The sequence below is a fragment of the Camponotus vicinus genome, unplaced genomic scaffold, assembly GCF_025532165.1.
Source record: "Camponotus vicinus isolate PSW18456_S1 unplaced genomic scaffold, iyCamVici1.0 SCAF_6, whole genome shotgun sequence".
Lineage (NCBI taxonomy): Eukaryota > Metazoa > Arthropoda > Insecta > Hymenoptera > Formicidae > Camponotus > Camponotus vicinus.
This window is the reverse complement of record NW_028141978.1, coordinates 704,644-732,622: the sequence shown is the minus strand read 5'-3', so window position 1 is coordinate 732,622 and position 27,979 is coordinate 704,644. Positions and strand designations below refer to the sequence as shown.

General features: G+C 30.0%; 3 protein-coding genes across 15 annotated transcripts; 2 read left to right on the top strand and 1 right to left on the bottom strand.

Annotated features, from left to right (window-relative positions):
- Window positions 1-116: 116 nt before the first annotated feature.
- LOC145973469 (transmembrane protein 42) lies at window positions 117-5,401 on the bottom strand. Of its 4 annotated transcripts, none has more exons than XM_083102888.1 (4): window positions 5,158-5,401; window positions 3,301-3,460; window positions 2,795-2,941; window positions 117-858 (listed from the first exon to the last, which is right to left on the bottom strand). In XM_083102888.1, the coding sequence occupies exons 2-4, from the start codon at window positions 3,409-3,411 to the stop codon at window positions 721-723; spliced, it is 396 nt and encodes a 131-aa protein (XP_082959014.1). In that variant the 5' UTR covers window positions 3,412-3,460; window positions 5,158-5,401; the 3' UTR covers window positions 117-720. The 4 variants fall into 4 exon arrangements, with proteins under 4 accessions (XP_082959014.1, XP_082959015.1, XP_082959013.1 ...); XM_083102889.1 differs by having other exon boundaries at window positions 5,219-5,401; XM_083102887.1 differs by lacking the exon at window positions 5,158-5,401 and having other exon boundaries at window positions 3,301-4,029.
- On the top strand, window positions 4,256-14,374 carry Mypt-75d (Myosin phosphatase targeting subunit 75D). Of its 6 annotated transcripts, none has more exons than XM_083102879.1 (9): window positions 4,256-5,104; window positions 6,848-7,111; window positions 7,178-7,480; window positions 7,608-7,750; window positions 7,841-7,966; window positions 8,039-8,114; window positions 8,206-8,423; window positions 8,590-8,755; window positions 12,072-13,971. In XM_083102879.1, exons 2-9 carry the CDS (start codon window positions 6,883-6,885, stop codon window positions 12,392-12,394), a joined length of 1,584 nt encoding a protein of 527 aa, XP_082959005.1. In that variant the 5' UTR covers window positions 4,256-5,104; window positions 6,848-6,882; the 3' UTR covers window positions 12,395-13,971. The 6 variants fall into 6 exon arrangements, with proteins under 6 accessions (XP_082959005.1, XP_082959004.1, XP_082959006.1 ...); XM_083102878.1 differs by lacking the exon at window positions 4,256-5,104 and adding an exon at window positions 5,136-5,547; XM_083102880.1 differs by lacking the exons at window positions 4,256-5,104; window positions 12,072-13,971 and adding exons at window positions 6,314-6,564; window positions 14,252-14,374.
- Window positions 14,375-18,204: 3,830 nt separating this feature from the next.
- Window positions 18,205-24,689, top strand: Msra (methionine sulfoxide reductase A). 5 transcript variants are annotated; one of them, XM_083102139.1, is made up of 5 exons: window positions 18,205-18,359; window positions 21,557-21,715; window positions 21,797-21,917; window positions 22,049-22,185; window positions 23,466-24,689. In XM_083102139.1, exons 2-5 carry the CDS (start codon window positions 21,558-21,560, stop codon window positions 23,701-23,703), a joined length of 654 nt encoding a protein of 217 aa, XP_082958265.1. In that variant the 5' UTR covers window positions 18,205-18,359; window position 21,557; the 3' UTR covers window positions 23,704-24,689. The 5 variants fall into 5 exon arrangements, with proteins under 5 accessions (XP_082958265.1, XP_082958266.1, XP_082958268.1 ...); XM_083102140.1 differs by lacking the exon at window positions 18,205-18,359 and adding an exon at window positions 21,056-21,194; XM_083102142.1 differs by lacking the exon at window positions 18,205-18,359 and adding an exon at window positions 21,065-21,198.
- The last annotated feature ends 3,290 nt before the right edge of the window (window positions 24,690-27,979 follow it).

The window sequence follows — 27,979 nt, the reverse complement described above, 5'->3', positions numbered from 1 at the left end:
TCTACATATGTTTATCTTATTTTATATTTAAAAATATTAAAATAAAATGATCGAAAAATATATGTAAAATATTTTATATATATCCTAGAGGAAATAATTTAAAAACAGAAGGAAAATATAGAGAATATTTCTCTCTTATTTGAACAAAAATGGAATATTTCTGTTTTCCTATCACGTATAAATTTTACATGCGACGTCCATTACGCCATTCAATCTAATAATATAGTATCAGACATGTATAAGTATGTATGTGTGTATATATTGTACGTCATTCATTACTTGGGCAATTATATCGATTACATCGTTCCAAAATAATCATCGATTTACGTAGAGAAAAATCATTATAAATAGATAAAATATAAAAAAATATAGAAAAATTTCTTTGCAATAAATTTTTATTATCAAATTATTATAGTACTCTAAAATATATGTATAATAATTATATATTAATTACGCATATATATACATATACATACGTTATAATACATCATTTAAATATATAATTATAGCATGTAATTAATCTCTATTAATATTTTAATTAATACTTTAATAATGGAATTCATTAATATAGTTTATCCTTCAATATATTAAATATATAGTAAATTTCCAATAAGGATACATAATAGAGAGATCTGCAATATCAATACAAAAGTAAGAATAAATCGTACTGTCGTAATACCTCGCTACTTTTAATATAAAAGAGATCGCTGCTGATTTTTGCTACTTTAATTTCTTCTCGATGGCATCCTTTTCAGTGGGAACGTAACATATCAAGATCAAGCCGAGAAGTACTAAGGAAGTCCCACACCACCAGGCCAATGATGTAGATTCGTCAAATACGATGAAGCCTACAAAAGCCTTTAACAGAAAATAAAACAGTTAAGTTTTATATTTTTGAAAATCTGAAGAAGAGAAAATAACGAGATATTAAGATAAACATAAAAAATATATTTATATTACGTTTTTAAGGTTTGAACTCTGAATAATTTTAATTATATAAGAAAAAGATATATATTGGATTTTATATTCTTATTTTACGATCTAAAAATTAAATATAAATACTGTAACATATTTATAATTATTTTCACTAGTTATTTTCACATAATGCATTATACATTGTGGTATTTAGTTTACTTTATAATTAATAGTATAAAATTTTGAAAAAGAAGAAGTCATGAAAGATCTGTATCTTTTTGCAAAAACATAGCTAAAACAGTTCATTGGATCCGTCCAAGTAAAAGTGAAAATTTAAACTTATTTTAACTATTGTATTATTTTGAAATAGATTTTTCTTAATCATTTACAAAAAATTATAAATCTTATATCTCGCCAATGATCTTGAATTTAATAATATATAAAATAATGCTACATTTTTTAAGTCAATTAGATTCTAAATTAAATGAGTATTATTATTTCTAAGATATATGTCGCTTTACAAGAACATTGTAATTTTTTTCTAATTAGGAGAAAATAATTATCCTTTTTATAAAACTAAAACTTTCTTATTTTTTGCATTTGAATATCGTTTATAAAAAAAAGTGCTGCAGATTAACGAGATTGACGAACTACGTGTTTGACATAGATGATATGTAGAACAAACTACATAATAAATATATAACTTCATCGTTATTTTTCAAAGACTGCTCAGTCAGCAACGTTCTTATATCCCCACAAATCCAAACTTAATCTCGTAAATGTTTAATTTCACACAATCAATATGCGGTCACGCTACCGACAGAGTGTGGATTAAATCCATTTCCGCAGAGAATTATAAAAATATTACAATTTGTATAAAAACGTGAAATATATGTCTGATTTTTTGTATTTCTATTCAACAGGCTAAACGTGAAATAATAATACTCGTAAAATTTTACGTATATAAATAAGATAAATGTAATTTTTATAGGAAATACGAGAGAAAAATCGAACATATTTATTCTTCAATGAGAGAGAGAGACGACGAATATAATATTTCTATCGATCGTGTAATAATTCCGGCGTGTGTGTATGCATAAAGTGCACTATCTAGATTGCGTTTCAACAGCATATATCATATCGTGTACAGCTCTCCTTCAATCGCCACGTAGCTGTGCGCATATAATTGCTATGACCGCATTGTGCACGCTCGCGGAATTGCGTCTAGTTCGCGAAACAACTTTCACTCGTTGTGCGAACCGACTCTCGGAAATATATTAATCTGATTATATTGTTAGACATATAGGCAAACAATTGCGCGATCTCTCTCTTCATGACAAATCTTCTTTTTCACATAAATTATTCTCTTCTGTCATTCCATTTCCAGTTATATTTTGTCAAGACTTTTTCCAAAAAGTGTTTATTCGATGTTTCTCGCGATATTTTAGTTTCCTTTATGATAAGCATTGAAGACAATCTCTGAAATTATAATGATAAATTCATCAATCGACTGTTTTCTTTAATTCATAATATATCATATATCAGGAAATATAGTCATTAATTTTTAATTTACATATTATATATTTTTATAAACCACAAATTAAAATTCTTAAAGCATAATCTCTTTTTAAAGTTAATCGAGAAATGTATTATTAGTCTATTATTTATTTATTCTCTTAAAGTTTTTAATGTTTCCATTAAAATATTTTTTTTGTCGCTTGGAAACAATTGATATTTCAAAATCTTTGTTAAAGAGAGATTTGAATTAAGGCCCTTAAAAAATTCATTTATTAAACTTAAGATTGCACTTTGCATTATATTAATTAATTTGTTGTTCAATCAAAAAATAATCGTATTATTTATAAGATTATCAACTCACTGAACAAATATAGTTTGTAGCCGCACTAGCGAGCGTCCCCGGCAAAGAAGAGCCGCTGCCATGAAGCGCTTTGACAAAAAACGTGCATCCCACGGTGTTAGACACGATCATAAAGACCAGAAGCACTCCTTTTAGTAATAACGTCGCCTTTTTACGGGGGAGAAAATAGATGTATAAAAATAGATACATTACATTACTCCGATAATTATTTCAAGTCACTTATAATCTCGAATCTTTAATCTAAGGTCCATTCTACAATGAGTCATTAGTCGTAAACAAATTGACCAATCACAGTCGATTATTTTCGAAATAATCCATTGTGATTGGTCAGTTTGCTTACGACTAATGACTCGTTGTAAAATGGACCTAATTTTAATTTTCGAATATAAATTGATCGCAAAAAAAAAAGAAAGATCCCTTCCATATATTTTTCTTCTTATTATTTCTAATTTCGATTCCTTATTTTTTTTTTTTATTGGGGAAATTCGAATCTGCCGCCAACTCACCAATGACGTTGCGTCAACAGCGCCGGCGAGTTTTCCCAAGAGGCTACCACCGGTCGCGAAAATGCCAGAGAGAACCGCGAGATGCGCCCCGCTACCGCGGTATCCTTCCATATCGGCAGGTAACCGAGGAGGATCGACGAGCGGCACTCAAGGTCGTTAACTAGGGGGGAAGACAGTTGGCAGTAAATTTGCACTTTTACCTGCTCGAAGCGGAGTTGGATTAAGTAGCTGGAACGGGACCGCGATATCGAGCGTGATCGGATACAATGGGGCGCGTTCAACGGGGAAAAACTGTCGTGACATATTCCTGCGACGCTCGACGCTGATTCGCTGGATCTGACAGTAGGAATCAATCATCGATTCGATGATGCTACCGAGTAATTTCCGCCAAACGCATCCAATGAACGAGATCAGCGAACAAGCATGCGCTTTATCGAGATAACCGAGGAAGCGCGCGTCTGCAGTTAAATCATCCTCGGAGTGCATTAATTTATTGTTATGTCCAGGTCCGGTAAATGACACGAAAATAGAACGAGTACTTTATGCGTATAATATATCGAAAGCTTAAATGTTAGTTTAACAGGTGTACGAAATAAACGCGTGCGATTTATCTTTCTTTTAAAACGTGACATTTCAATTTGACATTTACGTAATTTTTACGACTCTTGTATAGCGAAAGATTTCGGAACATATTTTAAAAGGACGAGATACGATATTTGTCATTTTTGCATATATTTACTGAAGTATCTGGTTATTTTTATTCATATAATTAATTTTATTCATATAAATAATTAATATTCATATAAATAATTTTTATTCATATAAAATATATAAATAAATTGAAGGATATTGTTTAAACTCAATTTACATATTTGACAGAAGTATAATTGCGAGAAGGAAGGATGACAAAGAATGCAATAATATTCTTGATATTCATATCCAGATAACGAGACAATAACGTTGTTATTAAATTTTTCACATATAATTAAAAATACGTGTTATATCGAAGGCGGAAATACAAGACGCGAAATGTGGAACGCGATCTAAAAATTTGAAATGCGCATATTAATCACCGAGGCGATCCGACACAAAAAAGAAAAAAAAGAAAACGGCAAATAAGGCGAGAAAAAAAACAGCTTAAAATCGCAACTGTTTGAAAATTCATCGAAGCGTAGAAACTTCCACTCGCTCTTTATTATTATAAAAAAAAAACTCCATTCGGATCGAGAGTAGTTCGACGTAGATGCGAGTACGAGTCGAGCGATATCTTGCTTATCGACCGGCTGACGCGGTAACGTCGGCAACAGTTACGTAACGGCGTCTGGTTCTCGCGACCGAGAGATCGACGTCGATCGGCGACGTTCGTTCGCGACGCGAGCCAGCTGGAGCGGGCCTGGGTCCTTGATCGGGCGCGGTGAGGGGAGACGGGACGAGACGAGACTAGACCGGAATGGAATAGGCGAGGGGCGAGGCGAGACGAGGCGCGCGCTCTCTCTCTCTCTCTCTCACTCCCTCGCAAGGTAGTTTAAAAATGGCGGACGACAGGTAGACGTTTCCGTCGCGGCTGCACGCGCTGCCAGGTACGGGAAACGCGCGCGCGCGCGCGAGTGTATTTTCAGCAGCGGCGGAGACGCGTCGCAGATCGACGTCCTCGACGCGGGTGGATCATGATGCGATGAAGCCCGGCTCGCCTCCTCGTCACCGTCGCTCGTTACATTCCGCTGGCGCGATCGCGAGCGGGGGAGGAAGGAAAGCGGACCATCGTCGTCGCCGCCACCGCGTGTCGGCCCGCGCGCTCGCTTAAGTAAGTAACGTGCGTGTGTGTGAAGAAAAGTACGCCAGGAGAAAATGACATACTCGCCTCTCCCGAGTCGATGTTCCTCGAAATCGCGCTCGATCGTCGATCCGTTTCTCCTACCTGGCGATTATCCTCGGCTTTCCACCTCGGGAAAGAGGGAGAGAGAGAGAAGGAGAGATCCTGCGCGATACGCACCGCTCGTCCTGGCCTTGATCGCGATGGCTTCGGTACCCTCGACGATGTAATTGGCAGGAAGTAGGATCTATCCGCGCTCTCTCGCTTCGTGTCTTTCACGTTGCGCGAATCGTCGAGTCGTTCGCGATACAAACGAGGGAAGAGTGCGATGAATTCTTCTGTGAGACCGTCGTGTCGCCTTGTCGATTATCCTAGCTTACCGTAATGATGATTGACAAAATAATGCGCGCAGATGCCAATTTAATAAATGATCCGCAAGTATTTCCCATTTTGTGCTTCCGCATTTTTCGCGTGGGTTTGTTATCGAAAATTGCGTGGGAAAATATTGAAAAGGAGATGCTCCTGATTTCGATCAATTAACTTGTGTAAAATCAATTGTACATTTTTATGTATGTTACTACAAATGCAGATTTCTCTCTTCGATACTGTTAATTCTTTATCTCTTTGGCAAAGAATAAATGTGGTATTATACATTTTGAATGAGTAATAAGCAAGATGTTTGTATCGTTTATAAATTATCTCTGAGAGATATAAAACTTATATTGTACAGTTAGAATAAATATGTACACTCTTATATCTCCAATGACGCAATATATTACTTATATCAAGAGATTAAAGATAGAATTCATTACATATGCACATTACGCAGACATATATATATAATCTATTTATTTAATAAAAATTTTACGCTCAAGTTTGATTAAAAATATCCAAGTTTTTGCAATATTAGAATAAAATACATAAAAAGCAACAAAATATATATACACGTATTGCATTAATTACATTCTAATTTTTCTCTGCAAAAAATCTTGATATATTATTTATTAAATATTTTATTCTTTCAGGAATGTAATCTACATATTTTTTTATTATTGAATATTGTCACTTTATTTACAAGAGCTTTCCATAAAATTTTTTGAGATAAATTATCTTATTTTCTAATAGAAAGAAATCCATACAAGAAATTCAATAATCTTAAAAAAATAATATATCAATGTCAAATTACTGTTACTACTTCTAGATAACTTTTTGTCAGCATGTACAAACATTTGTGCAAATATTTAATGTTTACTTACCTAAGTACTTGATAAGTTTTGCGGAGCACTAGAATAAAATATGCTATCATTCCTGCCAGATAACTCGGAAAAATCAATCCAGTTGCGTATACATTGTTGAAATAAGTGAAAATTCTGATACCAGAATAATATCCAGTATTTGTCCAAAAAGTTTAAATTATCTGAGAATGAGATCTTGGCTTTGTAACTGTAAAGGTAAAACTGTTTACGTTGTTTGTTGCAGAACCTTCTGATTATTATGTTTAAATGTTTTTTTTTAAATGTGTGGTTATTGAAAACAAAGGCATAAGAGGCTGTTCTAATAAAATTGAACATGGTTTGAGAATTTATATGCATGCTTTTTCTGGAGCAGATTTTTCATTTCTTTTATACAGTTGCATTATGTGTGTATGCATAAATATTGCATATGTATGTGTAAATGTCGGATATATATGCTTACATATTTGATAATATTCTGTTCTTTCTCTACTATAAACAGGTAAATATACCTGCACCAATTACAAACACGTAACAATGGAACACTCGGAGCTAGTGGCAGAGATGGTACACGTTGAAAGACTGACGACGCAAGAACGGTTACATTTGGCACGTCACCGTAGATTACAACAATTAAAAGTATGGAGACAACGCGAAAAGGAATGGTTACGGCATCAAACTAGGCATACGAGTAACAAGCGGCACATATATTTTAGCGATAGTGTTATGTTATTAGAAGCCGCTGCAAGAAATGATATCGATGAAGGTAAGAGATTTTATACCTAGGAAATAAACATTGTCATTATGTTGAAAACACTTGTTTCTTTTTTAGTAAGACGACTTTTGAAGAAAGGGGTAAATCCGGACTCAACAAACGAAGATGGTTTGACGGCGCTACATCAGTGTTGCATAGATGATAATGAAGAAATGATGAAGTTACTTATTGAATTTGGTGCTAATGTAAATGCAGAAGATAGTGAAAAATGGACACCATTACATGCTGCTGCTACATGTGGTCACTTACACTTAGTCAAATATCTTATTGCCAGGGGTGCAAATTTATTAGCTGTTAATGCTGATGGCAACATGCCATACGATATTTGCGAAGATGAAAAAACATTGGATTGCATTGAAGGTGACAAGATTTTAGGCATTATAACATTTGTTTAATATTTAAATATTGTCATTTTCAAACGTATACAGTAGAAATAATAAATATGATTATGATATATATTCATACCAATTATATTTCTATAATATAGGAGAAATGGCGAGGCGAGGAGTTACTCAAGAATTAATAGATGAAACAAGAGCCTCAACCGAGGTTCAAATGTTACGGGATTTGCAAAAAATTGCTTCTTTAGGAGGTGATCTTGAATATAAAGATCATCAAGACGCTACACCTGTATGTATTTAGATTTTTTAAACTAAGAAAAAAATTGATTAATAAGTTATTTACAATTGCATAACTATATCACAATTTTTATTTTTACAGCTTCACATTGCAGCGGCAAATGGCTATTTACGAGTTGTAGAATTTCTTCTTGATCAACATGTATCAACAGATGTTGAAGACAATGATAAGTGGCAGCCAGTTCACGCAGCTGCATGTTGGGGACATGTAAGCTTAATATTAAAAAAATAAAACATCAAAATATTAGTCTAACATATTACATACAATGTTATGTTGCAGTTGGAAGTACTCGAGTTATTGGTGCAAAATGGAGCAGACCTAAATGCAAAGAATAAGCACGACGAAACTCCCGCAGGTATAGATTGCCGATTTGTTTTGATTTATGTTACATACATCTTGTTTAATTTCTTTTCACATCTTAATAATATAAAATATATGCGATACAGATATATGTGAAGATCCGGAAATTAGGGAGAGAATAGTGGAATTGAAAACGGAACAGGAGAGTAAACGACTTCGTGAAGCGCAGGGACGGAGGGTGCGAAGATCACAGAGCATAAATACGCGGACACAGAGTGTGCGCCGGACATCTATTCGAGACAAAGTTCTTACTACTAAAAAAGACGCTCAAGAAGAAGCACGTTTCAGGTTACAAGCACAACAGGTACGGCATATTTTGCGACCTAACAATATCTTAAATATTTTCTATTTTTTTCTTATATATATATATATATATATATATATATATATATATATATATATATATAAGAAATTAATGCTGAATATTGAAATTTGAACATATAAGTGAATAATAATGTCAAACATTTCAGACATATGTTAGTGCTCCTGCGCCTAGTATTCCGCCATTGGAGAATAGTACACAGGAAGTAGGAGACCATGAGACTGATTCTAGCACATTGACACCAGCGGTGCGAAAAGGTCCTGAAGGAAAAGACAATGAGTCTTTCCTTCATGAAGATGTTGATAAAGATTCAGGTACATTCCAAATGCATTCTTACTTGCAATGGTTGTGGTTCAGTAGAATATTGTGATAAATGGTAGCTTTTTATGGTGCGGAGAGACTTCTCTGGAATATATATTTTCCATCACGTCGTGATTCAAAAATTGCACATGTATATATATACATATATATGTATATACATATCATGCTCATTTATTTATGCCCCATAAATTCTAAAGGAAACATAGGAAAGTATGTGAATATAAAATTTAAAAAAATTTATATAAATTCACACAAACATATATATATATATACATATGATGTATGTATATCTGTATATCACATCCTCCTTAAAATAAGGCAGAATTATTTTTATGCTGAGAATAATAATAATTATGAAATTACAAATATGGTATTTGAAGAGCAAACAGTGAATATTCGACACAAAGAAAAACAACTTTATATATATATATATATATATATATATATATATATATATATATGTATAAAGTTGTTTTTCTTTGTGTCGAATATTCACTGTTTGCTCTTCAAATACCATATTTGTGTGTATATATATATATATATATATATATATATATATATATATATATATATATATATATATATATATATATATATATATATATATATATATATACAGGGTGGCCCATTTTAATCCATCCAGTCGAATATCTCGAAAACCAAGCCCGGGAGAGAAAAATGTTTCAGACAAAAGTTGTTTGGTTTCAAGGGGGCCATAAGATGGTACCATTGGTTTGACCTTGAAGAGTTATTTAAAGATCACATGAAGGTCACCTTCAATTTCTTAAATGGAACCTACTATTTGTCATTGCATATTCTTGTAGCTTATCTCGATAGCTTTCCAAAACACTATAATTAAGTACCTTTTCGTTAAGTACTCTTTGAGTTATGAGGCTTGAAATAATTTCTTAATTTTACATAAACCGTAAAATATCTTGTAAAATATTCATTTTTCGATTATCCTACCTTAATACTTTTACGTACAAAATAATGAGAGGAATCAATTGGTGTAAAGAAAACACATAGTTGTTTTGAAGAAAAAATATGTAATTTGCAATTAACAATTCCATATTTTTTCTTAAAAACAACTATGTGTTTTCTTTACACCAATTGATTCCTCTCATTATTTTGTACATAAAAGTATTAAGGTAAGATAATCGAAAAATGAATATTTTACAAGATATTTTACGGTTTATGTAAAATTAAGAAATTATTTCAAGCCTCATAACTCAAAAAGTACTTAACGAAAAGGTACTTAATTATAGTGTTTTGGAAAGCTCTCGAGATAAGCTACAAGAATGTGCAAAAATATATAGGGTGTTCCATTTAAAAAAATTGAAGTGACCTTCACGTGATCTTCAAATGACTCTTTAAAGTCAAACCAATGGTACCATCTTATGGCCCCCTCGAAACCAAACAGCTTTTGTCTGAAACATTTTTCTCTCCCGGCCTTGGTTTTCGAGATATTCGACTGGTTGGATTAAAATGGGCCACCCTGTATATATATATATATATATATATATATATCAAGAAATACAAAATTTTACACATCCATAGAAAGAGAGAGGAAAAAATTGAATAGTTTTGGCAGATTAAATAGTCCCAAGCATATAGATTGTATATTAATCTGTTAATTGCAAAATCGTGTAAATGTACCGTGTTAAACTCACTGTGTTAGCTGTTCGATTATTTACCAGCTTTTTCTTTTTTTTCACTATTGCGTGCTCCTGAATAATTGCGAGGTTAGTTTTCTACGTCACTTTCCTATTTCTTTAATTATTACATTTCACGATTTCTACAATGCATTTAATTATGTTTTCTTTTTCGTATCATACACGTCACATGATATGCCAAAAGTTATTTGCTCATAGTGTACGTACATTATCTACGTGTGCTACGCATAACAAAAACGCATTTTTCTCTCTAAAAAAAAATTGTTAAAATATACTTACACACATACACGCATCACATCTCGTTTTATCTACATCCAATCTTTTTGATAAGGCCTAAATGATACTGGCTTTCTTAGCATATCTTTGTGGACCGCGTGTTAGCAAAGCTTTGCGGTCATTAACACACAAGCGCAATATAGAGTAATAATCAAACGATATTTACTGTAGATATGTCGAATTGTTTCCATACTTTCTTACATAAACTGGAGCCTAATCGATTTAGAAAATTATACATACCATACTAGTAGGACGCACAATAAGTAGAATTTTGAAAGATATATTATTCTATACTCTTTATACATCTAGTATTATGTGCAAGTTTTTTTTTAGAATAAGTACATATTTAGAACATTGCTACTTTCACGTTTGGTAAACTTTTATCGAATAATGCGCTCATAGTATAATGAGCGAATTTTGGGCCTAAAGCATGAAGTTATGATCGCAATTCTCTACGAATTTTTATGTATATTCGTTATCAGATTTTTGAACGTCGATTGAAAGTCGATAGCAAACCATCCGCTAATGAATGTTTCATATCTATTATATTATTTAGTTGAAAGAAATGGCGATGAATTATACTACCGTTCATTTGATTGAGGTAGTCAATTTAAAAAATAAAAAGAACATATCAGATATATAGTGAGAGCACGAACACTGAGTGAACAAATTACCAATGGACCTTCATATTTATTGTTTCCTAAATAATAATATTATACTCGAACATTGTATTTGTAGATGAAATATTCTAAAATCACTTCGTTTTTCATTCGATGAGAGATCCCAATGATACATCATATGCATTATAACAACAATACGCGCGAATATAATTAGATCAAGAACAGTTTGTAGTAGCTATTAAATAATTGGAGAAATTCCATTGTAGTAAAAATATGACATACAGATATATCATAGTCGTTTAAACACCGTTTCCTGCTCTTTGTAACGTGACAGCCGTGTTTACCATATACATATTGTCTCTCTGTCTCTCTCTCTTTCATATTTATTAGTTTGCTTGCGTAAAACGCAACCACTTATAATCACGTTTATCATAAATTTCGTTTAGTAATATACTGTGTACGTACACACCGAGATGTGCATATGGTGGTCCTTCTTGATGCAATGTTTTCGAAACGCTTGTTGCTAAAAAGAGCATGTAAGAGGCTTGGCGCATGAGATTCATAGTTGACATCCTCGTTTCTTTTTTTCTCTTTTTTTTAATTGTAATCAGTGCATAGGAATAGAAAGTTGGGTAACGGTGAAGGGACGAAAAAGTGGCGATTGCGTCGATCGAAAAAGTCGGCACACTTGATGCGGGAGGGGGAGTAGCACATTGGATTTTTACGTGTTTGCCTGACAGCAGTGACAGGGCTTGACCCGCCGGTCGGCAGTCAGCAGCAGTCGCCGATTTACGCTACAGACAGCGATACCAACGGCAAGATCAACATACATGTGTCCGTTGTTTTCGTCAAATCCTTGTCAGATCTGAAGAAGCAGCGGGCGCAGAATCGGCATATATCCGGTGGCTCGCTGGACGCTAACGGAAATGGCATCTCGATGCCGGTCTCGTCCATCTCCAATTCCGACCTCACCGCCGACGACTTTACGCAACGCTTCACTGGCAATACTAGTGAGATTGTCAGCGACAATCACACGGAGAAGAACTGCTGTACCGTCATGTAACGCATTTATTTTAAAATACGCCTCCAATTTCGTTTTCCACCCCGTCTTCCTCACGCTATTGCGCCCGAGAATATTCGCAGACCGAACATTTGCGTTTCTCGCGAAAAATAAAAGGAAAAAAATGAAAATGTGTTCCTGCGATTATCTTCTAGTATTTTTTTAGAGATTCAACGCTGTGTTCTTAAATTTTTACGATTTTGCAAATCGCACATATTCGATCCAATTCCGACGTGCGACATTTTTTATTATGTTTTTTAAATATTATATATAGCGTGACATATATATATGTACATATGTTATATGTACATCTTAAGTAATATGTGCAGCAAATTGACAGCTTTAAATTCGAGACGATTGTCGCGGTTCTGATAATGCACGAACGGCATGTACTTAAATCTCGTAACGAAATAGCTTTTTTCTGCAATTGTGGAACGAAATCGTGCATTGTAGCGCTTAAATAAGCTCGATGTCGACAAACGAGAACACCTTGTTACGATAAATTTAGGGAACGTGTACTTACACATTCGCAGAAAGAGATTATTGCATTTTTCTTTAAATTATTTACAACTCTTTAACGCCTAAGACATTTAAGTATTGTACAGACTTTTACTTTTATTTATTGCTATATATTAAAAGAAATGTATAGATTATACAGTCTAGAAAGTAAGAAATGTGTATTACATTTGTAGAGGTACTTCTTAGATGCGAATTTTTTTCTAGTATATCTCCGTAAACAGGTATAAGACTATCAAACTTCCAATGTTTTCTATGAGACTCTAGCTATAAGAGAATTAAGTGAAAAACGTTTTTTATATCGATTTAAAGATTATTTGTAAATTTTGATATGTGGTATTTATCTGTATTACAACTATAGACTTCACCGAATTCTTCGTTTTGCATGTGCGTATAGCAAGTCACGTACATCACATTTATGATTTACAACTTGCACCTGTTTTGCGCCTTTGACGATATTTATGTTTAAATTTGATATTGTGTATAGATATATTGTTCGAAATATATAAATATGTAAATTTTACGAAAAAAGTTTATGTATCGTCAGATCCAACAATCAAAATGAAGTACAATAATGACAAATTTCAAAATACACTCGCGTATGTGCGTGCAGGATTATGTGTAAAAAATGAAATAATTCATTTTTTTGGCAAACAGGCATATTTTTTTATATGCGCTGTGTCAAACAATATTCAAATTTTAAAGAAACCTTTTGATGGGAATAAATAGTACAAATAAACGCTCATACATTCCTCCACGATGCAATAAAACGTTGCCAAATTCTATGTAATCCTCGACTACGATCGTATTTCATGATTTCATGATGACCCTAAATCTTACAATTGCGTTGATTGTAAAATTTTAATATTGCCATGATTATTCCAATGTAGTAAAAGTTTTGTTTATACTTGGTTTTGGTTTAAATATGAATGTCTATGGTGAAGATTGATTTCAATGGCTGTATTTAAAACGAATTTATGTGACATCTATCACCTGTTATGGTATTGTAATATATATAACGTTATACATATAAAATAAAATCACTGTATATATGTTATCTTATATTTTAATATTGTTTCTGATCCTCAAGTACGTGGTATATCAAATTCATATGTTCTCGATATATTTCCTAGTTATAAATGTTAATTAATTTTTCAATATGTGACTGACTTGAAATGTCTGTGAGTAATATTATAAATACATATTTCGTTATTTATAATATTTTTCTACACAATTATATAGATTTTTTTTTAATTTTCTATCCTATGTATGACATGCTGCAACACACATGTGTATATATATTTACTTTAAAATATAATTTGCAATTATATGATGTGCTCACAGAAACGGTTTCCTTCCTCTTCAACTGTGATGCTTTTGTGAATCATTCCGACTTGTTATCAGCAGAAAATGTAAATTCTGCTCGTGTAAGACCAGACGCATAGGAGGTCAGAAACTGAATAGTGATGCTGATAATAGCCGGATGAGAGAGTCATGGTGATACGAGTTTCTGGCTTAGCGGCCAGAAGAGGAAGATTACATCAGTCGACTTTCAATTGAGAACTGATTTAATCAAGCATGTGCATCATTTGTCTTTTCTGATGCAACCATCGCGTTTTATGTAACCTATTCAGCTTTTATTAGGGTCATCAATTGATAATAAACAAGAGCATGCTGTTAAATAATCGAGTAATGTATATCTATGTTTGTCAAGTCCATTTTCAATAATATTTATACGAAAAAAAGTCTACATATGATTTTTTTTTAAATAAATAACTTGAAATATACATACACACTGGAAGTATTTGATATAAAGTTAGACTTTTCGTATCTTTCTATCAATAAAATGTAACTGTTTATTTAATTCTGCTTTTCTCTTAAATAGTCGAAAATTTGGCAATCAAGATCTATCTAAACTATTAGATTATTTATAAAAATAAGCGTCTATTCATTTTATCCAGCATTTTATAAACACGAAAGGTAAAAATAAACATGTTTTTTTTTCTTTTTTTTAAATGCTATTTGCAAGAAGTTTATCTAGTGTCCTCGATCAGCAATATCCAACAATTGCGAGGTCAATGGCGTCGAGTAATCATATTGTTCTTGTTCAAACGTGACAAATTTATGATATCGTGTTACATCAGAGGAATAAATTATTCTCGTTTAAACATGTATTTAAAATTTCTTTTCAAATTGTAACGATAAATTTTCAAATTAAATGTCAAATTCTTAAAGACTATTTTTTATGCTTTTAAAAGTTATAAAAATTTTTAAATTAATAATTGTAAAATAAATTATATACAAATACATATTATCATAAAGAAATTTCATTGAAAATGATTTGAATTTCATAAATAATTATTTTTAATAAAATTTTTGTCCGAAATTAATGACTAATAATGGTTTAATTTATAAAAAAATTAAAATATATATATCATAGTGAATAATAATTTGGGGATTTATATTTATTGAGATGTAATATATAATTAGTTTAAATACATGTTTTAATGATTTCTAAATATTCAAAAGAATTTATGCTTAAAGTGTGATTTAATCTGTATAATTGTGTCATAAAAAAAAAAGATTTTATGTTAATTTTAAATAATACAAAATGATTTGAGATACAAAAGCTTGATTTGCCAGAGTCAAGTTAAGATTTGTACATGTCTTTCTCTGCAGAGTATTTCAATATTTTCAAATAATAGAGTTTAAAAATACATATCTTTATTTTATATATTTTATATTATATAGTATAAACAATATCAAATAATAATAAAAATACAGTCTTTTTATTATTTGATTGATGTAAATTTACATATTATAAAATATATATATATATATATATATATATATATATATGTCTAGATTAGTATTTCTTAATACTTATTCAGATATGGTGAGTTTTTAGAATTTAGAATTTATTTTAATCTTAAACTTGTTATGTGTGACTTAAAGTTTACGTGAAAATATTTTTCAATTTATATTGAAGCTCTCTCGCAAAAAAAATAGTAACATAACATAACAAGTAAATAAATAAAACAATATTCAAATGTATATACTGTAAAAGTATTAATTATGCAGTTTATATGTTAATATATATTATAAATAAAAAATATTATGAATTACTGAAACAATTATACAAAAAGAGAAGTTATTAACATTCACAAATTAATAAAACAATTATTTAAAATAATTTAAAAAAAATAATACTATAATAATTTATAAAAATGATTAGCATATTTTTATATACATATATAATCACATAACTCTTTTCCTGTGTTTCCTCTTTCAAACAGTGAACAATGGAAAATGTTTAAAAGTAAGAACCGATTCCGCGGTATAATAGATAATGAATTTGATTAGATACATTATTATAGATTATGTGCATTAAGTATGCCCTCGTTGAGTTTTCTGTACAGAAGTTTATATGACATACCAAATTGCTAAGTTCGATTCCTTAAACATCCCAATATGTAGTGCATAACTTGCTTGCATAACTATAATGCATAATACATATTTAATTGAAATTATAATAAATATTTAATATACAGGGTGTCCTAGACCACCCGTACACCCCTTTTCTTTCAAAAACTAAGCATTTTAGAGAAAAACGTTTTCGACAAAAGTTGTATGGTTTCGAGGGGGCCATAAGATGGTACCATTGGTTTGACCTTGAAGAGTCATTTGAAGGTCACGTGAAGGTCACTTCAATTTTTTTAAATAGAACACCCTATATATTTTTGTACATTCTTGCTTATCTATTCATAGCTTATCTCGAGAGCTTTCCAAAACACTATAATTAAGTACCTTTTCGTTAAGTACTTTTTGAGTTATGAGGCTTGAAATAATTTCTTAATTTTACATAAACCGTAAAATATCTTGTAAAATATTCACTTTTCGATTATCTTACCTTAATACTTTTACGTACAAAATAATGAGAGGAATCAATTGGTGTAAAGAAAACACATAGTTATTTTTAAGAAAAAATATGGAATTGTTAATTGCAAATTACATATTTTTTCTTCAAAACAACTATGTGTTTTCTTTACACCAATTGATTCCTCTCATTATTTTGTACGTAAAAGTATTAAGGTAAGATAATCGAAAAGTGAATATTTTACAAGATATTTTACGGTTTATGTAAAATTAAGAAATTATTTCAAGCCTCATAACTCAAAAAGTACTTAACGAAAAGGTACTTAATTATAGTGTTTTGGAAAGCTCTCGAGATAAGCTACAAGAATGTACAAAAATATATAGGGTGTTCTATTTAAAAAAATTGAAGTGACCTTTACGTGACCTTCAAATGACTCTTCAAGGTCAAACCAATGGTACCATCTTATGGCCCCCTCGAAACCATACAACTTTTGTCGAAAACGTTTTTTTCTAAAATGCTTAGTTTTTGAAAGAAAAGGGGTGTACGGGTGGTCTAGGACACCCTGTATATATTTTATATATTTTTTTTCTAAATATTATAATTGTGTGTATTTGTGTGTTTATGTAAAGATACGCATTGTTTCAATGTCAAGTAAATAAAAATAATGATAGGTTGACTTACATCATTGAATTTTTTTCTCTTTAACTGAAATTTTTCATCAAATTTTCAAAATATGTCGAACTGATATTATAACAGAAAATCTAATCTATTTTTGTAATATCTGTATAATCTTTCAATTATTATTTCGATTAATTCGATGCAATCTTCCAGTTATTATTTCGATTAATTATTGGATTGAGATAAAATTGGAATGCTGAAACTTGAAAAAGTGGTTTGATGAAAATTTTGTGAAAGACACATTATGTTATGTTACAATATACAAATAATATATAAGTATATGGAACACATATAATATTTTATTTTATATATATATATATATATATATATATATATATATATATATATAGTGTGTAAAGAAAAAATCAATAAAATATGAATAATATATAGATTTGATACAATTGCAATTGAATAATTTAATTAATTTTCAAATTAATTTTCAAATTTATTCTATTTTATGATTATGAAGACAGATTATTATTGCAGATCAATAAAACAAAAGTGAATGTAAATTAAAAATATTTTATATTAACAAATATATTTGATATTATTTAAAAATTTTTTTGTCATTTCTTTATTTTATACAATGACTTGTAAAATAAAAGCAAAATGTAGAAAAGAGAAAATAATATCTATTGAAGCGCGCAAAGGAATCGACGTATGGCCGTTTAATATACAGAGTGGGAGAATAAAGAACGATTTGGTGGGGAGAGATATGTCTTGCTTGTGACGGACATAAAAACTGGGTGCTCTCCATAACATATCGCAGTAAGTGTTACTACTCTAATTCCGTAAGGAGGGAGTCTAGAGTGGAAGGTCTCGGAAGATCTCGTTATTCGAAACAGCGATAATTTATTAAATTCTTCTTTCGACCGATCTTCTTGCATCGAATTCAAGGTAATACTTAATATAACGGACGAAATTTCTGTTTACCGTATTTTTTCAGAATTCTGTGAAAATGTCTAAAATAATTGTAATTAAATATAATCGAAATAATTTTTAGCATAAAAATGAGTTTTTATTTAGTAAAAATGTTTTTGATTAACATTTTGTTTAATTTATTAGGTAATTTCCTCATATAACACTTATAATATTATAATATTTATATATAAAATTCTATTAATTTACATTTATTTTTTCCATTAATCTGTAATAATAATCTGTCTTTATAATAAAATAATTAGAATAAATTTGAAAATTAATGTTTTTAAATTTCAATTATGTCTATATTGTTTACATTGTTTTACTTTTTCTGACAATATATATATATATATATATATATATATATATATATATATGTAGTATTTAATATAAATATAAAATATAGGTTCTCTATATTTATATATTACTTGTATATGATAACATAATATATATGTGTGTCTTTCACAAAACTTTTTTTTATTTTGTTTGTATAATGATCTTGTACAAAGATTCATATTAATCTTCTATGTATTTCGATTATACTGTGTAATAAGTTCATCGAAGTCTTTTTCTAATAAGCCAAAAAATATTATAAGATATCAAGATATCAACTATTACTGTCATTTAACTACTGCTTTTTTTACTATTTTTACATTTAATTTCATGTACGTTTGATTACATTTGATTACGTTTCTCCCAATTATAATCCATTAGAATTATTTTAGACATTTCTATTAAATATCGTAAAAAAACAAAGGTTACATCTTTTTAAAATTCAACAAAAATCTAGTTATATCATTCCTCTCGTAGTTAATATTATTCTTCTCGTTGGATGACGCTGCAAATGTCTGCTAAAACGGATGAAAGAATATTTATAGAATTAGATGTGTGTTGTAATGTGCACAAGGACCGCTGGCAAAGAATATTCTTAGTCTTTTCAAGTGATTTCTGAGATATGTTCTGATTTATAAATAATTTTGCAACTTGTGTATAATTTAAAAAAAATGTACTGTATATACATGTCTGTATTACATATCGCATGCGTAGAGTACCAAGATATTCGAATTGATAATAATCGCATAATTGAGGAAGTTTTAATCTACAATATCACAACGTCCAATAAATTTAATCAAATTAACTTTTTTAGCTATTTATATTATTAACATATAAAGTATTTAACTGTTGAAATATATGTAGAGAATGATCAGAATAAGACGCATTAATTAATTATATATTTGTGGAGAAATCTCTCAAAATTTAGTATTGATTTATTCACAGATATTGTATCTTCTATTACTAAATTTTACGGAAATTTTCGGATAATAATAATATTTCCAGTTTTTTCTACTTATATGTATAATATTATATTCATAAAAGTGCGACTAAAAGTATTAACTAAGTAACGCAATTATCAAAAAACATGATCACGCATCAAACTATATATATAATATAATTGCTTAATATTATAAAATATACCATCAGATTTCACTTAAAAATTGCCAGCGATATCGCAATGAATTTCAAATTTTTACTATGTAGGACTAAATGCGATGATGTAAGAATCCCGTATAATAAAAATAGAAAGATGAAAATGCAAATTTTACGTTGAGGTTTTAATAAATTACAACTGATAAGCATCGACGTTTGTAAGTGATTTTAAGAACGGAATCATAAATCTCCATGATAATTTTTAGATAAAAGATAGAAGAGGTGATATGAATGTACATAATTGCTTTTTACCATTCAAATGATTAAATATCTAAATGAGTAACTCAAAGTTATCTACTATCAGCTGCATCTTTTAAGACCTCCTGCGATTGCGATAAACTTGAGTATAGATAAAATATTTTTATCTTAAGTAAATCTTAAGTTAAAATATTTTTAAGCTTAAGTATGCTTATAAGTAAGCTTGTAGACTCGACAAAAATATTGATTATATTATTAGAATTTATCTTTCGTGTATACCTAAGTGCATCTAAATTTTTATATAATATATAAATATACATAATATATGTAGTGTCACGCTATTTTTTTATATGTTAATTTAAAATATATATAATATACTTATAAAAGATATGCGGTATACATATGTATATCTTAAAAATATATGTCGACTTACATTAATAAACAGAGGAAATTAGATAAAAATCTGATAAAAAGTTGATTTCATACATCATATTTGACTTGATTTTATGAATTATAATACTTACAAAATATTATAAAAATATAATACAACAAGCATCATCAATATTATCATAACAATAATTTTGTCAAAGTTTTATTAGGGCGAATTATTTTGCACTGTCTTTGCATTTGAAAATTAGTTTTTAATTATGCTATTCAATTCTAATTTATTCATCAAGTTATATTAATAAATAATTTTCTTCAATTATTTTGCTAATATAATTCAACTTCCTTAATTGCAATTTTATTAAAATCAGTCTTTAAAAAGAAGCTAACTCTAAGATGTTAATTAAAAAAATTTCTAGACGTTATACGGAGAGATGTTATCGAGAGAAATTTTATCAATTTTTTTTGCGTTCATCACGCGATTAAATATATCTGAATTAAAAATTCCAAATTACGAAACTCGACGATCCACGATCCACACTTACCATGACGACGAGTTATTCGATCGCGATAGGAAATTCGCGTTTTATAAAACTGACATTAGAATCAGCTGACCTTCGCAGGTCTTCGTGTTTCGGCCACACCAGGCTTCGTGACGCGCATGTCGCCTCGTTGACGACCTCGGATACTCGAGCGTGAGGTCCCGTTCGACGAGTTCGGTGCGACACGTGTAGTCGAAAGGTAGGTAGGTTGAAAGACGCTAACCGCGTGCTTTTCTTCGCTCTTGCTCGCTTTCATCGGTCCGTCCTCGTCTACGTTTCACTTGATATCGCCCGTCTCCACAAAGGTACCGGTTTAACGCATGCTACTGTGGAGTGGAAGTATTAAATGGAGGACAGTGGGTCGAGAATCTGTAGGCGAATCGTAACCAAACTCGTCTGGTGACCGAGGATGTCGCGAGCATGTCGCGTGATGTTACCCATTTTGTTACCGTACCTCGTTCGAGCTGTTCTCACGAATAATTGCTCTATTTCGTCGTATCAGTGCGACGCGTTTCTCACGTGTCCGATCGTTGAACGCAACAATGTTTGTCTGTTGAGTAGAATGCCAGGTCAGCTAGAAGAGATCAAGGGCCAGCGCGCCACTTTCGGCATGGGCTGCTTCTGGGCGGGGGATTCTCTCTTCGGGACGCTACCTGGAGTTATCAGGACCTGCGTGGGCTATGCTGGTGGCACCAAGGAGTCTCCCGTATACAGAGACATGTAATTTTTCATATTTGCAATTTTGATGTTTAAAAATGTATAAGATTGCATGTAATAATTATATTTTGATTGTTCTTGTAGGGGTGACCATACAGAAGTCATTGATATCGAATATGATCCAGAATTAGTGTCTTATACACACTTGTTGAGCTTATTTTGGAACAATCACGAGTATGGTCTTACGACGAAGATTAAGAGACAGGTATTTTATTGATGCGTTATTTATATCTCATAATATATTATTTTCAATAGAAATAGATGTAATATTTATTATATTTGAATAAGCCACACATATCATTTGCATATTAATAATAAGTGGAATTTAATTTTCAGTATATGTCATTAATTCTGTATCATAACGAAGAGCAACGATTATTAGCTGAAAAATCTCGTGAGCAAAAACAGAAACAGCACGGGGAAGTTTTTGTTACAGAGATTAAAAAGTTTACCAAATTTTATCCAGCAGAAGAGTAAGTTACCACATTTTGTAATCTAGTATACTTATACTACAATTATTTTTCTTATTTAGTAGACTAGTAGGATATTATTTTACGCATTCTACAGGGTGACCCATTTTAACTTAGGCAGCCAAATAACTCGAAAAATAAGCAAGATAGAGAAAAATGTTTTAGACAAAAGTTGTATGGTTTCGAGGGGGCCATAAGATGGTATCATTGGTTTGACCTTGAAGAGTCATTTGAAGGTCACGTGAAGGTCACTTCAATTTTTTTAAATGGAACATCCTATATATTTTTGTACATTCTTGTAGCTCATCTCGAGAGCTTTCCAAAACACTATAATTAAGTACATTTTCGTTAAGTACTTTTTGAGTTATGAGGCTTGAAATAATTTCTTAATTTTACATAAACCGTAAAATATCTTGTAAAATATTCATTTTTCGATTACCTTACCTTAATAGTTTTATGTACAAAATAATGAGAGGAATCAATTGGTGTAAAGAAAACACATAGTTGTTTCGAAGAAAAAATATGTAATTTGCAATTAACAATTCCATATTTTTTCTTAAAAACAACTATGTGTTTTCTTTACACCAATTGATTCCTCTCATTATTTTGTACATAAAAGTATTAAGGTAAGATAATCGAAAAATGAATATTTTACAAGATATTTTACGGTTTATGTAAAATTAAGAAATTATTTCAAGCATCATAACTCAAAAAGTACTTAATGGAAAGGTACTTAATTATAGTGTTTTGGAAAGCTCTCGAAATAAGCTACAAGAATGTACAAAAATATATAGGGTATTCCATTTAAAAAAATTGAAGTAACCTTCACGTGACCTTCAAATGACTCTTCAAGGTCAAACCAATGATACCATCTTATGGCCCCCTCGAAACCATACAACTTTTGTCTAAAACATTTTTCTCTATCTTGCTTATTTTTCGAGTTATTTGGCTGCCTAAGTTAAAATGGGTCACCCTGTATATTATCTGCCTAGAATTATAGGTTATTACTAGGAATTATAGGTGGAATTACTGATCCACAGAATATAAATTTAGACAACTTTTATTGTTCAATTCAGAAACAGTTATAATTTTCTAATTTTAAATATTTTTATTTATGATGGCATTCAAATTTTCAATGAATTTTTATTATAATTATGATAAATATATAGATCTCTCTCTCTCTCTTTTGACATATTTATAAATAAATAAAAATTAAGTTACAAAAATTCAACAAAAGCTGGTATATTTAACAATTAAATATATATATATGTACTATCTTGCAGCTATCATCAGAAGTATCGACTACAGAATCATCCATGGCTGATCGAGACACTGGGCCTCACCACATCAGAAATTTTACGCACCTCTCCTTTGGCAGCCAAGTTAAATGGTTATATAGCTGGTGCTGGTACTCTTGAACAATTTGAGAAGCAACTACCAAACTTGGGATTAAACGAAAAAACAGCACAATATTTACAAAAATATATTATCCAGAATCAAGGCATCGGTTTATATTGTTAGCAAATCTAATAAAAGAACAGGAAAAGACATTTTCTACTATTAAACAGAGATGAATACTCACTACACAGTTCTTTTTTTCTTTTCTAAAGAGAATTTTATATTATAAATTTTTCTCCACATTTTTTCAAGATAGTTATTTTCTTTTACCTAGATAATTTTTTCTTGCGCTGCTTTCGTGCAAAAAATATATAATATTAGGCTAGCAAAATATGATTTTGCTATTGCTTGCTATTAAATTCTTATTATACATGTATATCAAGATATTGCAATGATTCGTTGCTAAATCAGAAAAATTTGTTATGTAATATTTAATTCAAAATTTGTACAAATATGTCAATTTATGTGACGCAACGAATTTACGCAATTCTCTTTATATATACATAAAAAAAATAATATTTTTAACGGAATAGCGTTTTTACCCAGCCATGCAATAATTTTCATTTAACTCTATTGTCATAAAAATATTATACATACATTTTCGAGTAGATTTTAATTATGAGAATCTTTGTTATAAAACAATATAATTCTATATAAATATTGTTATGAAAAGATTAGTTTCAACTAAATTTTAATTATAGAAGCTTTACTACGAAAATATGTAATCTTATATATAAATGATGATTATCTTTTCTTTCATTAAGAAGAAGTCTGTGTTAGTCAAAGACAGTATTGCCAATTTGTATCAAATCGAACAATCAACTTAAGAATACATAAATATAGCATAAGCTGTAGATATAATCGAGGATTTTTATATCTGATATAAAGGAAACGAGTTTTGGCATAGGCATAATAAAATACATAGATTAGCTTAAAAATATAAAGTTGAATAAATATGGTTTCTTACATATATGATGACTCGCAACACAGTTCTATTTTTTCTTTTCTAAAGGGAATTTATTTAACTTTATAATTCTATAGATTTATAGTTAATAGATTAAGCACTTGTGTAAGAGGTTTAAGAACGACAATAAACAATAAAAATTGGATACTTTTCTTTTCCGATTATGTAGTTAGCGAGAAACAGAAAAGAAGATCGTTTTATATGTTTTATTTCTTCTACACGTCGCGTAGTGTTCAATCTATTATATAAATCTATAGTTTAGATATAAGAGGAATGAGTTAAAGAGTTACTATGCTTGTATTTGTGGATGGCATATTCTATAAATTGAATATTGCTTAGTGTGTTTCAAAATCATGCAGATGGAATTGTTCAGAATTTCACTGATTTAGCGTCCCTTTAAAAAACTTTTTAGTCAATGATTTGGATACCAACTATACACATTTGAAATTGAATTTTATATGCCAAAGTTCAAATTTCTCTTTCCTCTTTAATTCTTTCAAAAAATTTCACTATATATAGAAAGAATGTTTAAACTACATAAGATTAACTACAGTTTAATGTTATTAAAAGAGAGAGAATATGAGCAATATATATTTTATATAACATAAAATTTCAAAATATATTATAATATTTTTTTAAATAAATATTTATTTTTAATCCTTTGCATTTTAAGCGCTAACTGATAACGAGCTTTAATTTTGAGAGTTTTGACTCAAGATTTTACAGTTCGTTCAATTCAGTTAGTGTTAGTTATAAAAATAAATTTACATAGGACAAAATGAGCAGTTGACAAATGGTTTGTTTCCATTTTGTTATTCGCTATTTGTACTGTTCATCTTTGATTTGTTTTGATGTATAAAATTATTTAGTATACACAAAAATATATTTATAATTTTATGATTATGTAAAATAATTTTGCTAGTTTAATTAAAAACTGTAACGAGGTGTTGTTTATCTCCTCAAATATAATGTTGATTTTCTTAAGCAATTTGAAACTGACGTTCTGTGTACATGTCCATTTTCCTCCAGTGGTACATATACATATCTTGAACTATTGCGAGATACAACAATATTTGAATTAATTAATTAATAATATACACATTTGATAATATAAAATTGTATTCTTACTTTACACAATCGTGGCTGCTGTCTATGTTGTTAACAAGCGTTCTAAAGGACCAATTTATTGACATTGGAATTTCTGCCTTACATATATGAATTTCTGCCTTATATATATATATGAATCGTTAAACTTTCGAAAATTAAAATATAGTTGTTCTTAAAGATTACAATATATTTAACATAAAATAGAAGTCATAAAAATATTTTTAATTTTTTTAGAAATTGTGTTTCTTAATATTTATTTTATTTTAATTAGTAAAATATGTTTTTTAATTTTATTTAATATTTTATAATTGTATTATTTAATTTTTCCGAACTTTAGAAAGTGCCCTTTGCACAAAATAGAGAATAAACTAAAATGTTTATTTCGCAAAGTTTCAACGTTTTAATGATCAAAAAGAGGTCGATGAAAAAAATTTAAATCCATTTCTTTATTGCTACATACTTTGTATTTGTTTCAATTTCACTACCTTTAAAATTCATCTATTTTTTATACAAGGCTCCATTACAATTTAAAAATATACTTTTGCTGCAAAAAATATAAATTTTGACATTTCTATGCACATTGTTTTTGTAAATCTGACAAAGCTACCGAAAGTAACGTTTCGGCAGCGCAGCAAGTCGTTCTCATGAAATTAAAAAGCATGGATCGTATATTTTTTCGGGCGGTGTCATCCTGAGCAAAGCAAAATATACGAGTCCCACGCCGCGAGCGATATTGAGTTTCTATGCATGTACATAAAAGAAACGCATACACAAGCGGTGGAGACATCACTTCAAAAGAATCTTTTTGAGAGAGAGAGAGAGAGAGAAAGAGAGTTACAATTCTCGTAAACGCGATCGTTCGTGTTAGTTATTACCGAAGGATAAAAGAGCTCTACCGATGTTTCGGAAATCTCGTTATTATGATAATAGCTAAATTAACGACAGGACGTAAATTTGCTTTAAAGCTTTGTTAACAAACGACAAAAATGTTTTATCAATTATTTCGATGGACTTTTACTCACTAGTTTTTTTAATTAGCAAAATAACGTTTTGCCCTGAAAATTACAAAATAATGCTTTTGCCAAAGCAATATTTAATTGCATTATTTTAACTCATATTTTAACAAGATAAAGAAAAGCATTATTTTTATCAATTCTTTTTTGAACAAATTTTAATTAAATTATATCAATTATAAAATATCTCATTGATATTAAAAGAATGAGGGATCTTGGATTTACACTATTGAAAGAGCATCACCTGTAAATAATAGTTTAATGAAAATCACCTGTAAATAATGGTTTAATGAACAGAAAAAATATACAGTAAGAAAGTTCAATGTAAAATAAACCTTTTGCAATCTAGTTTTCTCTAACGCTAGAAATAATCAATAGTGTAACATACTTAACAGTAGCTTCCCACGCGCGTAGATTGAATAATTTTTTGTAAACATTTTTTATGGTACCTCGATGACGTGCAACGGACTTCCTTGATGAATACTATCTCCAAAGATGCGTTCCATTAATATACACGATGCAGCTACTATATTTTTTTTCTCAAGTCTTCGACTTAATTTCTTCCCTTTCACCCACTTTTTCACTTTTGCAAAAATTGTGATACATTAAATTATATAAGAAATATATTTAATTGCACATAAGTATATTATTTTTTTAGTTTAATAAATAATTAAAGTTTAATAAATATTTAAAGAAAATTAACTTCTTTAAAAAATAGAGATTCTTAATTTTAATTTTCACGTTAATGCATTTGTCTTCTGTATAATATTAATGCGCAAGTTTTTTTCCAATTATGGCGCGAATTGTATCAAATCTGATGTTGTTTAAAAGTACCATCTTTGTCAATCGTCGTGTCTCGTGCTATACCGCGGGAAGACATTAGGATTGTATACGAGACGAGAGAAGATAACATGTCGGCTTGACAGCTGGCGGCGACGTAGGATCCGGTTCACACGACGTTTCGCTTTCCCTTCTCGTCTTTGCGATGGAATTTCGTAAACTCCGCGAAGAAATGTGCCTTCTTGTGTATTTTTTATTTTTTTCGCGCTTTTGTAATATGAGCATACGCGCACAAATAAATTTCTGACTGCATCTTTCATCAAAATATTCCATTATTTGCGTGTACCATATTACGCAAATACACATTGTATATTTCAAAATGAGAAAAAGAATATCTTCAATTTTTGATTGTATTATCTGTCTTGAAACTAATAGTTTTTAATATTTATTTAAAATGTAATTCATTGAATGCATGTTGGATATGCATTTTTTATTTAAAAAAATTGTCCAGATATCTGTTATTTCCTGCTTTTCT

Excerpts from the sequence above, each read along its gene's own strand:
- LOC145973469 (XM_083102888.1), bottom strand. The coding sequence starts at position 3,411 with ATGGAAGGATACCGCGGTAGCGGGGCGCATCTCGCGGTTCTCTCTGGC. Across the intron at positions 2,942-3,300 it reads CTGTTGACGCAACGTCATTG|GCGACGTTATTACTAAAAGG; the intron begins GTGAGTTGGCGG and ends CCCCGTAAAAAG. Across the intron at positions 859-2,794 it reads CTACAAACTATATTTGTTCA|GCTTTTGTAGGCTTCATCGT; the intron begins GTGAGTTGATAA and ends TTTCTGTTAAAG.
- Mypt-75d (XM_083102876.1), top strand. The coding sequence starts at position 6,537 with ATGAGATCTTGGCTTTGTAACTGTAAAG. Across the intron at positions 6,565-6,847 it reads TTGGCTTTGTAACTGTAAAG|GTAAATATACCTGCACCAAT; the intron begins GTAAAACTGTTT and ends TACTATAAACAG. Across the intron at positions 8,115-8,205 it reads GCACGACGAAACTCCCGCAG|ATATATGTGAAGATCCGGAA; the intron begins GTATAGATTGCC and ends TATGCGATACAG.
- Msra (XM_083102138.1), top strand. The coding sequence starts at position 21,405 with ATGTCGCGAGCATGTCGCGTGATGTTACCCATTTTGTTACCGTACCTC. Across the intron at positions 21,716-21,796 it reads TCTCCCGTATACAGAGACAT|GGGTGACCATACAGAAGTCA; the intron begins GTAATTTTTCAT and ends TTGTTCTTGTAG. Across the intron at positions 21,918-22,048 it reads CGACGAAGATTAAGAGACAG|TATATGTCATTAATTCTGTA; the intron begins GTATTTTATTGA and ends TTTAATTTTCAG.